Genomic DNA, 16,366 nt, shown 5'->3' on the forward strand with positions numbered 1-16,366 from the left:
AGCGGTTCCGGGTGGAGATCTCGAAGACCGGGAGGGGCGGAGAGGTTCTTGCTCTGGTCCTGGCTCGTGTCTTTCGCTGTGGGATCACCCAGGGTCCATGGTGTTGTGTCGGTGCCGGAGTGAATGATGCCAGAGATGATCGCGTCCTCCTGGGCAGAGAAACGCACGGAGTAGACGAAGTCGGAGTCAAAAAGTTACTAACCACTGACTTATGAGCATCGGCGCGTGACGTTTCAAGCGCTGATCGCCGATCCCGCAGCTCGGCTTGTTTCTCCAGCAGACCACGGATCTGTTTCTCCACCGATTCCAGCTCCAATCGTACCGAAATCAGCTCGAATGTGTCCTCACCTGCACTCAGAGGTAACGTTAGACACACATCCGATATGTTCGCCATTATAACAGATGAACAGTAAATTAGTAGTGATACTATCAATATCACTACTAATTTAGGAGTGAAATGCTGGATATAACCTGTATCCTTTCAGTGAAACGGGTGTAAAATAAGACGGTCGGTAGGCGCGAGGCCACGCGTGAAATGCTAGCGGACTAAAGGCTAGTAGCCGAGATTCGCAAAGTTGGATCTAAGTAGCGATATCAAAGTAATCCGATTGTTTTTTATAAGGAATAGTAGCGAGGATAAGTTCCCATGATATAAAAATAGAAAGTGCTTGTTTATAAATTAGTTGAAAAGAAGAAAAGCAAGGATTAATGAATCAATTCGACGGAGCTCCAAACCTTTTCTGCTATGTTCACGAATCAGTGCATGACAACCATACGTGAACGTTACAAGCACATGCACACTTTAGTCAGAGTGAAATAGATGAGTCGTAGGTAGGTAGGTGATGAAGAGGAGGGGGCCAAGAACTGAACCTTGAGGGACACCAGTAGTGACTGGGGAAGGGTGGGATGTGAAAGATTTGAGTTGAATAAACTGAGTGCGGTCAGAGAGATATGAGCGGAACCAATCAAGAGGGGTGTGTGAGATGCCAAGAGAGGATAGTCTATTCAGAAGTATGGAGTGTTATGGTGGGAAGCTGAAGGGAAAGGCTCTCTCCAAACAAAGGTTGTCTCACTGGATAGTGGACGCCATTGCTTTGGCATACCAGCAGCAAGGTCGACCGTGCCCCCTTGGTGTGACTGCCCACTCCACCCGGAGTGTGGCGTCCTCTTGGGCTCTAGCGCATGGTGCCTCGCTAACAGACATCTGCAGAGCTGCAGGCTGGGCGACACCTAACACATTCGCCAGATTCTACAATCTCCGAGTGGAGCCTGTGTCCTCTCATGTACTCGCTTCAACCAGCTAGTACCGGACCCGCTCAGGTGTCTTCGATTGCTCGACATTCCACTCCATGGACTAGATATGTGCGATACATTCCTCAGGTGAGCTTCCAAGAAAGGGCGGGGCCAGGGCGAGAATAGATATTATCCCCTGCTATGCGACCTCTGGTTTGACCATCCATGCCACCATCACCCAGGGCATTCAACATCATCAAGTTAGTGCCTTTGTAGACTCCGGGGCCGCTGGGAGTTTTATGGACTTTGAGATGGCCAAGAGACTTTCTATTCAGCCTGTGATGCTTCAGAAAGCCCTTAACATTACGGCAGTTGATGGCAGCCCTCTGGGTTCAGGACAGGTTAATCATTGTACCCCACCTCTCCAGCTTAGAGTGGGGCAACACCAGGAACAGATACAGTTTTTTTTTTTTTTATTCTCCTAAACTCCCTCTAATCGTTGGCTTTCCATGGCTGACCGCTCACAACCCTCACATTGACTGGTCCCGAGGGATTGTTAGAAACTGGGGAACTAACTGTCGAGTCTCAGACATTGCCTTCTGCTGTTCCCTCAATCCACTAGAATCACTCCCAGAACCTTTGCCCGATATCTCCATGTGGAGATCTGCCTCTGTTCCCGAGACACTGTCCATGGAGGTCATGGCTGTTCCCAAGATGGAGCCAGCTAAAACCAAGTCTCTAGCTCAGCTTCCCGAGTTATCCCGAGTTCCCCCGGACTATGCAGACCTTTATGAAGTCTTCAGTAAGGACAGAGCTGCCTCACTGCCGCCTCATAGGCCTTATGATTGCCCTATTGAACTGGTACCTGGTACCTGCCCGGCTCGTGGGAGGCTCTACTCTCTCTCTGGTCCTGAAAGATTAGCCATGGACAAATACCTCAAAGAAGCTCTGGACAGTGGATTCATCCGTCCTTCCACCTCACCTGCAGGAGCTGGTTTTTTCTTTGTTGAAAAGAAGGATGGCAGCCTCCGACCCTGCATAGACTACCGAGGCTTAAACCATATTACCATCAAGAACCTGTACCCTCTTCCCCTCATGATCACGGCTTTTGAGATCTTGCAGGGTGCCACCATATTTACTAAACTGGACCTTCGTAATGCTCACCATCTAGTGAGAATCCGTGAGGGAGACGAGTGGAAGACTGCATTCAACACTCCAACGGGGCACTACGAATACCAGGTAATGCCATTCGGTCTGGTTAATGCTCCAGCCGTCTCCCAGGCCTTTATTAATGATGCTCTTAGAGAAATGCTGAATACATCTGTGTTTGTGTATCTTGATGACATACTCATATTGTCCCGCAACTACCAGGAACATGTTCAGCATGTTCGGCAGGTTCTGGTCCAGCTGCTGAAACACAAACTCTTTGTGAAGTTGGAAAAGAGTGAGTTTCATGTTCCAGCAGTCTCATTTCTAGGCTTCCATGTGTCCAAGGGCAGCCTCCATATGGATCCTGGCAAGATTCAGGCAGTCCTGGGTTGGCCCCATCCAACTTCTGTGAAGCAGGTACAGCGATTTCTAGGCTTTTCCAATTTTTATAGGAGGTTCATTAGAAACTTCAGTTCTGTTGCAGAACCTCTCTCTGCACTGACTAAGAAGTCGGCCAAACCATTTGTGTGGACCAGCAGAGCTAACCAAGCCTTCAACAGATTGAAGCTACTCTTCACATCTGCACCAATCCTAACTCTCCCTGATCCAGAGATGCCCTTTGTGTTGGAGGTGGATGCCTTAGATGTGGGGGTGGGAGCTGTCTTATCACAGAGGAGTAGGAGTGATAACAAGCTTCACCCATGTGCATTTTTCTCTCGTCGACTCACCCCAACTCAGAAGAATTATGATATTGGGAACAGGGAGCTGCTAGCCATTAAGATGGCATTGGAAGAGTGGAGGCATTGGCTGGAGGGGACCAAACACCCTTTCCTCATATGGACGGACCATAGAAACCTCATTTACATCCGGGAGGCGAAGAGGTTGAACTCTCGACAAGCTCGTTGGGCTCTCTTTTTTAACCGATTTAACTTCACTCTTTCCTATCGCCCAGGTTCCAAGAATCTCAAACCAGATGCACTCTCGAGACAGTTTGAGCCACAAGAGGAGGAGTCCGTTCCAGAACCCACTATCCCCACTTCCAGGGTGATGGCCCCTATCCAGTGGGATATTGAGACGGCTGTCAAGATGGCTCAACTGCAGCAGCCTAGACCAGGTAATGGCCCTCCTGGGCGCCTCTTTGTCCCTAAAGGTCTGCGTTCTAAGGTATTGCAGTGGGCTCATGCTTCCCTCCCTTCTGGACACCCGGGTACTACCAGAACATGCAAGCTTGTCCAGAGGAGGTTCTGGTGGCCTAAACGGCACAAGGATATCCGGGCCTTTGTCGCTGCATGCTCCGTTTGTGCCCAGAATAAGGAGCCTAGAACCCACCCTTAAGGCTTGCTACACACACTTCCTATTCCCAGACGCCCTTGGTCCCACATTTCCTTGGACTTCATCACAGGCCTACCACAGTCTCAAGGAAATACGGTAATTCTGGTGGTGGTGGATAGATTTTCAAAGACTTGCCATCTCTTACCTTTGCCCAAGCTCCCCACAGCAAACCAAACAGCAGAACTATTGATGAGGCATGTGTTCAGGATCCACGGCTTCCCGCAGGATATGGTTTCCGACCGGGGTCCACAGTTTACTTCCCGGTTCTGGAAAGCATTCGGCCGGCTCATCGGATCTTCCATCAGTCTGTCTTCTGGCTTCCACCCCCAGTCCAACGGCCAGACAGAGAGGGTAAATCAAGACATCGAAAGGACATTAAGATGCCTGGTTGCCGACAATCAATCCACTTGGAGCTCTCGATTAATTTGGGCTGAATTTGCACATAACACCCTTTACCATTCCTCCCTAGACATGTCTCCCTTTGAATGTCAGTATGGTTTCTCTCCCCCTCTGTTTCCTGGACAGGAGCCAGAGGTTGACGTCCCTGCTGCTACTCAGCTGGTCCGCCGGTGCCAACGTTCCTGGCAAAGAGCACGTGTTGCCTTATTGAGAGCCACCCGACAACAACAGAGGCAGGCTAACCGACACCGGAGGGTGGGACCCACGCTTCGCTCAGGGCAAAGAGTATGGCTGTCAACCCGAGATCTTCCTCTGCGGGTGGAATCCCGCAAGCTGGCCCAACGATACATCGGTCCATTCAAGGTCCTTCGGAGGATTAATCCAGTTTCCTATCGACTCCATCTGCCCAGGTCCATGAAGGTTCACCCCACTTTTCATGTTTCCCGGTTGAAGCCTGTTGTTTGCTCTACTCTATCCCCAGTTAGGAAGCCTGCCCCAGTACCTCGCATCATTGATGGCAAGCCAGCTTACACGGTCCGCAGACTGCTTGATTCTCGCCAGGTACGCGGGAGAACTCAATATCTGGTGGACTGGGAGGGCTATGGTCCTGAGGAGCGGACCTGGGTTCCTGCTCGAGACATCCTGGATCCGACTCTAATCTCAGAGTTTCACCGGGCCCGAGGGAACTGCCAGACGAACGTCGGGAGCCGTTCCTAGGGGAGGACCTCCTGTAAAGATCTCATTTTTGGGTTGCTGTTCCCTTCCTGACCAGCAGGGGGTGCTCTCCTTGAGTTTTCTATGCCATGCTCACTCCAGGCCTACAGATGGCACTTATACTCTGGGTCCTGTTCTCTCCACTCCTGCAGATGGTGCCAACGTCCCTAACCTTGTTCAGCACTCTGCTCGTTAACCCTCATTCCCATCACCTGTGTCTAGCCCTTTATAAGTCTGTTTGTTCCCTGCCTTTGTGTTCAGTCTTGAGACTATGTACTCTGTGTCTCAGTGCTTTGTGATCAGTTCTCAAGTTAAGTTTGTTCTTTATTAAGCCTTTTTGACCCTCGTGTCTATTTTGTTTCTCTGTTCAATGGAAGCTCTGCTTTCCTTGTTTATTTGTACTTTGTATTTTTTCTTCAAGTAAAGATTATATTTTTGGAAAGGAACACAGACTTTCTGGATCATTTCTCTTCTGCTTTTGGGTTCCACTGTTGGGGAGATAGCTCAGTGGAAGACACCTTGCACTTGAGCACAGCAGACCCGGGTTCGATCCCCACCTAAGGCAACCCAGTTATAATATCACTCAACATACTACTATGTGTGTGTGTGGATTCCACTACTGTATTCACTTATGCAGGATAGGAGCTTAATATTCATCTGACCAAACCTTTGACCCTCACACATAATTGTGCACATCGGGTTAAAGACATTAGTGCAGAAACACCAACAAATCATGAGGATATAATGAACATCATTGGGCCAAAGACACTACAATCAGAATCTCAGACTGGGACCGGACTATTCTTCTCTCTAGATCACTCATTAGTTGGGGCAGAAGACATGTCAGTTGGTTGATGATTCACACTGTCATGCTACTTGTGTCTGTAAAATGCCAACTCCTATAGTACCAAGGCAGTAAACTAGAGAATATGCAACTCCTGCCTGACTGTGGGGTGGACATTCGAAGGGGTTGGAATTGGAATCACAGTCACAGTAGATCCCTCCTTACCCTGAATGCAGATGTGCCCAGGTTATCTAAAAGGCTTATGAGGTTTGTTTGGGAAGGAAAATAAGTATTTATAAAGACTTATCCATATTACAATTAGACATTAGACACAAGATTACTGATTTTGGTCTTTCTTCTGCCTACTACTATTTATCACAGTCCTGGAGGTCTTATGAGTGGGATGGGATAATGGATAGGAGAAAGTGTGAAAGAAAGAGACTCATAGTGATTAGAGTAATGAAGTTGACTGAGGGTTGTAGTGGAATAGATGAAGAGTTCTTTGTCATGAAACTAACTTAAATGCTTTTAGCAAATTATATGAATGATGGTGTTATTGAAAAATTAGTTGGAAACGGAAACTATTGATTATGAAGGGTGAGGTGAACAGTTTAAAATTTGTTCAAAGCAGCAAGGTGGAGGTTATATTTGTTCATTTATATATAAAACTGAGGGGACTAGAAATGCACAGTATAGTCTTTACAATAGATTGACATTCGTCCAGTTAAGTGCATAGTCAACATTATTGATATTGTAAATCTCTCAGACGTGTTAAAACACAATTTATCGAAGAGGTCTATATGTCCTTTTACTGTATGTCAAAAGATCAAGTAATTTTTTATTTCTCAATGCATGATCCCTTTAACTAGTACTAATTAATCACACAGATTTTGAATTTGACACCTCCTGCAACCATTTCATCCTCTAACAAAAGTTGTCAAAATTTATATTAGTTGTCTTTAACTATTATGTACTTACATAAAAAATAAATCCAGTGTACTTAATGTATTCATGTTGAATTGTAAAACACTTGTGCTGCTATTGAGGTGGATATGGGTAAGATTAGGGACAGGTTTGGGTATAGGTTTAGGTGGTATGGGTATAGGTTTATGGGTGGGTTAGAAGGGAAGAGTCAACCGTATAACTATAGATGTAATCACATAAATTAATTAAAGATGTACTTATATGCAGCTAACTAAAATAATATAAGTACAATGTAGAAACATGTATGTAAATAATAAGTACATTGTCTCAAACAAGTAATTAAAATGTTAGACCAAAATAGTTATCGGAGTGCTCAGTCATCAAAATAATCATTTGCTGGAAACCTGGTCTACACCTGTACAACCCCATATTTTAGGAACAACCTGAAAACTAGTGTATTGAGGTGCATTTAAGCAACATTAGTAACAGTGTTGTAGTATTATTATATGGGCCCTAGTGTAAAAGCACTTGACGGTTTCCCTACCACCCCCACACCCTCATTATTTATTATTTATTAAATGAACTACAAGCAGTTGCACAAAATAATTACAAATTAAGAATGTGGAATGAATATTAAGAATTAGGAATCAAGAATGAATATGTACTAATGCAATATTACAGTGTTTTTACAGCTGTGTAGATACACAGAAACACTGTAAAATAAATGGCGACCAAATTTTTTTTGAAGCTGATATTGAATTGTATGACAAAACTATTAATTTACCTTAATTGATGTGTGATTAGTGTACTGATACGTTTTTGTTAAATCATCCTTTGTCTCAGTCTCTCAACCTTTCTCTCTTGGCAGCTGTGTGCCTGGTGCTGGGCTGTTTGATTTTCCCAGATGGCTGGGATGCAGAGGTCATCCGGGATATGTGCGGAGAGGAAACAGGAAAGTACACACTGGGAAACTGTTCAGTTCGCTGGGCTTACATACTGGCCATCATCGGCATCCTAGATGCTCTCATCCTGTCCTTTCTTGCTTTTGTCCTCGGAAACCGCCAGAACGACTTTATACACGAAGAAATCAAGGCTGAAAATAAAGGTGAGGGGTGGCCTACAGATCACTGTTTGTGCATGCAACCTTATAAAATAAGCAGATAACATCATTCATAGCCAATCATTAAAGTGGTTATTGTTTGATATGACAAAACAGTTGCAGTGTTGCTGTGGATTTTTGTGATATGTTTGGGATGGCTTCAAGGGGCCATCATCTGTTTGTTTGTTTTTTCATTTTTAATTTTTTTGCTCCTCTTTGGTAACTGATATGATGTGTAAGTAAGCTTGAGTGCCTGGGGATATTTACACTTGGCCATCATAACTATTCAACTATGAACAGACCAAGTGCATTTGAATCCAATCTTAAATCAATTCAGGTTCTGGTTTAAGAAGAATTTCAGATGCAATTCTCAAATGTAAAAGCATCTGTTTGTCACATATTTAAGCTGTACTCCTTCCAAATGGGGATATGTAGGCATGGAAGATTGGTAGCCCTAGATCCACATGTGAGTGAGCCATAATGGATGAGACTTATGGAGCAACCACAAAACTCAAACATTAATTGAAGAAGAGAGTGTTATCATCAGCACGGAAGTGATGCATGTGAAAAAATGTGAACAAAAAAGTGCAAAAGTTGTATTTAGAGGTACAACAGCTTGTCACTGGGCAAGTACCCTTAAAAGGTCAACCCTTGTTTTGCACATACATATTTATGTAGCTAAGTGCAAAGGGAACATTCTCAATTGGATAACAATTTGATCAATCAAAAACGCATGAAGTGGCCAGGTGTAAATGCCATCTTAAAATCTGAAGAAGAACACCCCAATTCCTTTAAAGGTGGGATCAGTAGTTTTTTAAACATGCTGTTGGCCAATGTTGATATTTGAAATCAACCCAAACAAACACACCCCTTCTTCACTGCTCCACCTCCAAAACTCTCAATCCAATCCTAACAGCCCTTAGACTTTCATTAACTGGACTCACACAATCCAAGAGTGGATGTCTGTTTATACAGAAGTGCAATAGAATAATGCTTCATGAGAAATACAGCGCAGGTGATGAACGAATGACAAGGAAGCACAAAAAAATAATGTACACCACACAATAGTAATTACAAACAAGAGTTGGTTGTTAGTTGCCAACAGCAGAGCTGCTCCAGACACAATGACACTCAAACCCAGTTTTACTCACATGTGAAACCGAATCAAAGCAACATCCTCGTCTGTCCCACTTAGCTCTCTCCAGCGCTGAACAGCGTTTCTAATATTTACATATATATATATATATTTAACCTTACATTTCTTCCCCCACCCCCTTAAGAAACGTCCCCTTTTCTTTGCAATTAGCCTACATCCATTGAACAAGGCAAGTAAGGGCTAAGGAAACAGAACCAATGGAATGAAACAAACAATACAAATATAAGCCATACCAGGACCACAGGCATGTAGACACTCTTACGTCAAAACATAGTCCTTTAAATACCCAGGCAATTTAACTTGACGTCGACCTAGGTCTGCTCACAGGCAGCTGGTCTGTCAGGGAAGGGTGAGGTCCAGGATTAAGTAGCGTCCGTGGCTGGATGGGGTACTTAGACATTCCCTTAGATGTGCACAGAACAATTTGTGGGGGTTTGAAAGGTAGGGCACCTGATAGAGTGGTCAAGGATGGGGAAGGATGTGGAGTAGAGGGGTCAATTTGTTTCTCTTTTTGAAGGACAGGTGCACAGTATGGTCTCTGTCTGTTATAATGGACAATTTGACATTTGTCTGATTCGTCTAACAGATAATGTATTATGTAAGCGACACCCACATCACCCTCTGACTATTTGTACAAGCAGCGCTTCTTCATCATTACGGCCAACAAACCCCTCCTGGGCCTGAGAAAAATCCCTATTGACAGTGATCGCACTGGTCGACGAGCCTGTTGGGCCCTTGAATTGGATCCATTTGAATGGACGGTTATACACAGAAAAGGACAAAGTCACGCTAATGCGGACGCCCTGTCACGTCGTCAAGAATCTGGCTCAGAATTTGAAAACGCAGCCTTTTCGTCTGATAAGCCTGATCTTAGCGTACCACTGCGCTAGGTAAGGCACCTTATAGAGTGGTCAAGGATGGGGAAGGATGTGGAGTAGAGGGGTCAATTTGTTTCTCTTTTTGAAGGACAGGTGCACAGTATGGTCTCAGTCTGTTATAATGGACAATTTGACATTTGTTTGATTCGTCTAACAGATAATGTATCATGTAAGTGACACCCACATCAACCTCTGACTCCAAACAGTCCACAACTTCAAACGGCCCTTTCCAATGGAGCAAGTTTCTGCCTGCTGGTGGTAGGGTCATGCAGCCACACAAGGTCTCCCCGTTGATAAGGAGTAAACTTCAGACGCTTATCATAGTGTCGTTTCTGCTGATGATATGCTTGTTCCCTGTTTTGGGTTGCAGTAGTGAATACATCTTGAAGTTTACACATCAGGGTAACAGCATAATCTGACAGTGAATTGGATGGAGAGTCCGGTACACAACCTGGCAGCAGCAGGTTAGCCGGCAATCTGGCTTCTCTACCATGCCTGAGGAAAAAGGGAGTGAAGCCAGTCAACAAATGGGGACTAGTATTGTGCGCTAAAGCCACCTGGCTAAGGTAATCATCCCATTCCCCTTGTTGTTGCTGCAAGACCTTGGCCAGCTGATCAATAAGGGTTCTATTGAAACATTTTACCATACCATCACATTGTGTATGATATGGGCTGGTTCTGGTCTTATGAACACCCAACATTTTGAAGAGATGTTTAAAAAGGTCTGACTCAAATTGTTGCCCTTGGTCGGTATGTAAGACCTCTGGAATGCCATGCTCACAGACAAAATTTTCGAAAAGACACTTAGCCACTGTTGTAGCCTTCTGGTCTGGAACAGCATAAAGGTTAACATATTTGGAAAAATAGTCTGGAACAACAAGAACATACCTGTTTCCTAGCCGTGTAATAGGAAGGTCAAGAATATCTGCGGCCACTTTCTGAAATGGTGCTGTCGCTACCACTGTTTTCATAGGTGCTTTTTGACCAGGGATTGGAGTGCGTCGGGCATCACAAGGAACGCACTTCTTACACCACTCTCGTATACATTTACATTTACATTTATTCATTTAGCAGATGCTTTTATCCAAAGCGACTTACAAATGAGAACAATAGAAGCAGTTAAACTAACAGTAGGACAACAATACGCAAGTGCTATAACCCCTCTCAGTTTAACTTTAGTGCATTTTTTTTTTATAGAATAGAAGAGAAAGTGTTAGTACAATTGAATCAAGTGCTGCCGAAAAAGATACGTCTTCAGCAGTTTCTTGAAAGTGGCTACCGACTCAGAAGCTCTGGTTGAGTTAGGCAGATCATTCCACCAACAGGGAACAGTCATGGTAAAGGTCCGAGAAAGAGATTTTGTGCCTCTTTGAGATGGTACCACAAGACGACATTCGCTAGCAGAGTGCAAGTTTCTGGATGGCACGTAAGTCTGCAGTAATGAGTTTAGGTATGTCTCGCGACATGAAAGGCCAGAAGCAGAGCTGTTGTGCCTGGTGCAAGATTTTTTCGGTTGATAGATGACCAGCAATAGGGTTGCCATGGAGGGACTGAAGGACTTGGTCCCTTAAGGTTTGAGGTACAATGACCTGAAAAATCACAGATTTGGTGACTGGACTAACAATTTCACGACAGAGGAGACCATTGTGTAGGGTTAACTTGAAGTATTCTTTCCACAAAGCTCTCTCTTCAGGTGACCATCTGTTCATCTTCCTATATGTTGGTTTGCGGCCTCTGAGCTTCCAACTCACAATTTCCTTTAAAACTGAATCCTGTTGTTGCTGCTCTTTGAAACTCGATTCAACAGTAGCCAACTGCAGAATGAGAGAGGAGGCTCTCCCAGTTTCTTGCTCAACACAAGCGGTTGATTTTGGTATATCATTGTAGAGTTCTCAACGAGCCGGTTCGGCCCGACAAACCCGACGGGGTTTGACTCAGGTCGGGTCGGACCTCGGGCTTAATCTTTTCCGCTCAGTGAAAAAAAAAAATATTAATCATCGCTGCTGTTCACCGTAAAGAAAGTCTGGCTGCTGCGTGCAACGTGCATCGCGGGGGCAGACCTGACGCCGCTGCGTGCACGCCTTTAGCCTGGAGAAGAAGATGGAGTTGGTGAAAAGTAAACTTGCCGCAGGAGAATTCACCGTCGCTACTACAGGAGTGGGAAAATCAGAGGTCTGGAAAGTGTTTGGAGTGGTGCTGGATTCTGATGGAAATTCTACTGGTTATGTGCAATGCTCAAAATGCAAGGTGCTGATGAAATATGACAGCAAAAAAACAGGGTCGTCCAGAAGACTTTTATTTGAGGCATATTTAGTATATAGCTTATTTATATATTTAAAGTTTGTTTCAGTTGTTTGTATTGTTTGTAGGATATTTTTAAAAGTCGTGAACATTAAAGGTTGATTTGAATTCCCGTCTGCTGGTCATGATAATACGTGTATGAAAATCGGCGTCGGGCCGTGGGCCGGGTTCAGGCAGATAATTAATGTTGATGTGTCGGGTTACATCGGGTCCGGGCTTTAAAAGCCACGGGCCGGGTCGGGTTGTAATTTTCAGGCCCGTTGAGAACTCTATATCATGGGTCAGGCCGACTGACTGAACCTGGTCTTTTGGTTCCTGCACACCTGATAATCGACAGCCACCAGTATTGGACAGTGGTGCGCTAAGATCAGGCTTATCAGACGAAAAGGCTGCGTTTTTGAAATTCTGAGCCAGATTCTTGACGACGTGACAGGGCGTCGGCATTAGCGTGACTCCTTCATGTCTATTGCGATCTCAAAGTTCTGGCCAGTGGATAATACCTAGAATATCTAAATCGACTGCTGGCGGTAGATCATTTTCCTATTTAGCACCTAAACTTTGGAACAGTCTTCCTAACATTGTCTGGGAAGCAGACACAGTCTGTCAGTTCAAAGCTAAACTAAAAACACATCTCTTTGACCTAGCATTCACATAACACTCTATAGACTTCTATCATTCAATATTAGGCTGCTTAGATTAGGTCAGCCGGAACTGGGAACACTTCCCTTAAATCCTGATATACTCGTTACATCATAAGAAGAATGGCATCTATGCTAATTTTAGTGTCTTTGTTTATCCCGAGGTTTTCCCGCAGCCTGCCGGATCCAGGCCGTTTCAAGATCTGACGAAGAACTTTCGCCTGGACCCGATGACAATGCAGTGCTGAAGTGCCAACTAGCCTCTCCCTATGGAGGATCCCTATACCACTCTACAGATAAAGCGTTGTGGATTTTTTTGGTTCGCGTACCTACCCGAAGTGATAAGATATAATAAAATTCTGCATCAAAATTTATAGACAAGACAAGTAGTTTGTTTAGGCATTGTTTGTAAGGAATTACAAACCTGCGCAGATATATTCAAACGCACATAACTATAGAATCAATTCTTAATGCGCATGTGAACGCCATCAGCGTCTATAACAGGTTCGCGTTTAAAGTCTGTTTAGAGAGAACGGTGTCGTCTTAGCGGCCCCTAATTTAATAACAAACTATCATTTAGACGGAAGTGAATCAATCAAAACTAACTTAAGCTGGAAAAAACATTTTTTAAGAACCACTATAAAACTAAACCAATCTCTGTTACCTTAAACTATATGTTTATCTCTGTGAAGCTGCTTTGAAACAATCTACATTGTTAAAAGCGCTATATAAATGAGGATGACTTGACTTGACTTTGTCCTTTTCTGTGTATAACCGTCCATTCAAATGGATCCAATTCAAGGACCCAACAGGCTCGTCAACCAGTGCGATCACTGTCAATAGGGATTTTTCTCAGGCCCAGGAGGGGTTTGTGGTCCGTAATGATGAAGACTAGGCTGCTTGTACAAATAGTGGCGGAAATGTCTGACAACCCAGACAATGGCCCAAAGTTCTCTATCATACGTAGACCACTTCTTTTAAGCCTTGGTGAGGACATGGCTGGCATTAGCTACCACTGTTTCTTGAGTCCCTTTTTCCTGGGCAAGGACAGCTCCTATAGCTGATGCAGAGGCGTATGTGTACAAATGGAACGGCCAGTGAAAATCTGGGAAAGAGACAATAGGTGGACGAGACAGGCCATGTTTCAAATAAGCCAATGCCTCCTGAAAAATCCACAGTCCAGTGGAATCCAACATTTTTCTCTGTCAGTCTATGAAGAGGGACTGCATGTTGAGCAAAGTTCTTCATATAGTAGGAGCAAAATCCTAAAAATGCCATGACTTCTGTAGGTGAGCATGGGATAGGCCAGTCCTGAACACTCTGAACAATCCTTGGATCAGGTTGGACCCCATCTTTAGATACAATAGCTGTGTCCCAATGTGAAGGCTGCGTCCTTCGAAGGACGCTCCCCATGTAGCCTTCGTAGGATTCCCGAATTGCACATCCAGGTGTTCCCGATTACCGCTCCTGGCGCCAAGCAACGGTGCGAGAGAACCCTGATAATTCATTTTATATAATTGAATAAACAGTATTTTTTTATATTTTACTGGAGGACATGGTGAGGATGTTTCAGTCATATATTTTCGGCTTTAATAGCCGGATAATGGCCAGAGGTTTTCTGCGTCCCAATTTAGAAGCTGCTTCCTGAATTGCCAGATTACACTTTAAACTGTTCAAGTATTGGGTGTTAACTTACGTAAATAGTGTAATGAAAAGAAAACATACATGGGCATATGGTTCAAATGTTCACTTATATCTTACCTTGATGCGATTTTGTAGGCTAGTGTATTCTTTTTATTGTGTAGCAGAAATGGACAATATAAATGATGAATATGAATATGGTAAATATTTAAACCCTGCATTATGGAGGGAAAAAACCCTCCATCTGTGGGAAAAAAAAAATCTGTGGCGACGGTTGTGCAATCCGTCCCTTCAGTTTATAAACTGTACTCACAATATTTTTTATTTTTAAATAAAAATACACAATTTTATTGGTGTAAACTCACAATAACAAGAAAACTTTGTGCTTTTGTAAAATAAAAGAAAACAATCAGGCGCGCTTTCATGATCTCCGTGAACTGGAGCGCGTCTCAAAAAGGAACTGAAACTAAATATAGCCTACATATACAAGCTTGAAATGTCCACTTTTAAACAAACAAATTTGAATCTAATTTCCAGGTTCTAATTTGGCCTCAGAAAACCAGTAAAATTCATATTTTCCCCCTACTAATTTGTGAATATTTCAAATGTTTAATAAAGGGGAAAAAAATCATAAACAAAAATCTGAAAATACGTCAATATTTTTTTTTGCGCAGTATTTGGTGTGTACAGTTCAAATTAAAATTTTGGTGCTCAACTTTGCATTTTAAAAATAGCCTAACAACCGTTAATTTTTCGGTTTTCAATTACGGTTAAAAAAAGAAAAACGAGTGGACACAAAAGTACACGGACATTATATTATTAAATATTTCAAATAATGTAGGCTATTTGTAGAAAAAGTTAGTCTTGGTTCCGTGTACTTTTGCGTCCATTCGTTTTTGCACAAATAAAAGTAGTTGCGAATGATGTATTATAATTTTTTGTATGACCAGAAATGATAAAGTAGCCTATTTTAAGTTGTTTCCACTGTTGATAGAAAAATGCAAGTGTCTGCACCCGCGCCTCCACACTCCACACAAACAGGATATGCGTTAAAATCTTGTGTTTATTTATGATAATCTTAGCCCTGTATTATTATTGTACTCTAACCTGTATTATGACTGACATTTGACGAATTGCTTTGTTCCTTTTTTTGATAAAAGCGGTTTCTAAATATGTAGCCTAAATGTAGCCTACTAATTATAATAATGATAATTAGTATTATTATTATTTGTGTTTATAATTATAACTATAAATGAGTTCACTGAAGACAGTAGGCTAATATGTAAATCATAAAATAATTTATGAATGTTTTATTTTTATACAATAAAATCTAACCTTGTGTTTGTGTTATATTTCTTTTTTATATGTGAAGTCTTTTTTTTTGCTTATTCTATTATACTGAGCTTTATCCTCCCAGAAATGGAGTTTTAGAAAATTGAAGAAATTATCCATTTTAAAAACTGAAGTTTAAACACAATGCAAAGCATCCCTCATAAACAGGTGGCCTGGTTGAATCATCGTGGGCACGATTTGTTAAACCGAGGGAACAGTTTAAGAATTCATGAGTACAGTTTATAAACTGAGGGGAAGGACTGCACAACCGTCGCCACGGATTGATTTTTTCCCCCACAGGAGACTTTCCGGGCTCCGTACTACGGGAATATAAAACCCAGTTGAATATAAAAAAGTGCAGTTCAAATGTTACTCCCGCTCGTCATCGGTAGCTGTCACAGTTGCTAGGCGACAAGAACAATCATCCGTCATTTTTTTAAATAAAAGTGCTGTCGTCACCGGCGCGCAATGACTTATGGGGCAGGATCGGGTAGGATAGACTGTGAAGGATCCATTTATGTATCCTTCCTTTCACGGGGAAACGAAGGCTGCATTTGGCGTCGCTTTTGAATCAGGGTAGCCTTCGTCGCGCCGCGATGACACAACCGGCCTTTGAATACGGCCTTCGAAGGATGCGAAATTGAATTGGGACAGCCTTCATTGCGCCTCGGTGACGCAATCGGCCTTCAAATGCGGCCAATCAGCCTTCAAATACGGCCTTCGAAGGACGCAGCCTTCACATTGGGACACAGATAATGTGACCCAAAAACTGAACCTCACTCTTAG

At 43.3% G+C, this 16,366-nt stretch overlaps 1 protein-coding gene across 3 annotated transcripts in view; it reads left to right on the plus strand.

Moving 5' to 3' along the window:
• The window catches only part of lhfpl4a (LHFPL tetraspan subfamily member 4a), a 152,666-nt gene that overhangs the window by 93,082 nt on the left and 43,218 nt on the right, over nt 1–16,366 (plus strand). For 2 of the 3 annotated variants that reach the window (XM_077199153.1, XM_077199152.1), the window contains exon 2: nt 7,404–7,640. In XM_077199153.1, coding sequence (XP_077055268.1) covers nt 7,404–7,640 — 237 coding nt within the window. Of the gene's footprint in view, nt 1–7,403; nt 7,648–16,366 lie in introns of all 3 variants that reach the window. The other variant, XM_077199151.1, reaches the window with a different exon arrangement.

This window comes from Siphateles boraxobius, unplaced genomic scaffold, assembly GCF_051911475.1.
Source record: "Siphateles boraxobius isolate OS27281-9 unplaced genomic scaffold, OSU_SipBor_1 41, whole genome shotgun sequence".
Taxonomy (NCBI): Eukaryota; Metazoa; Chordata; class Actinopteri; order Cypriniformes; family Leuciscidae; genus Siphateles; species Siphateles boraxobius.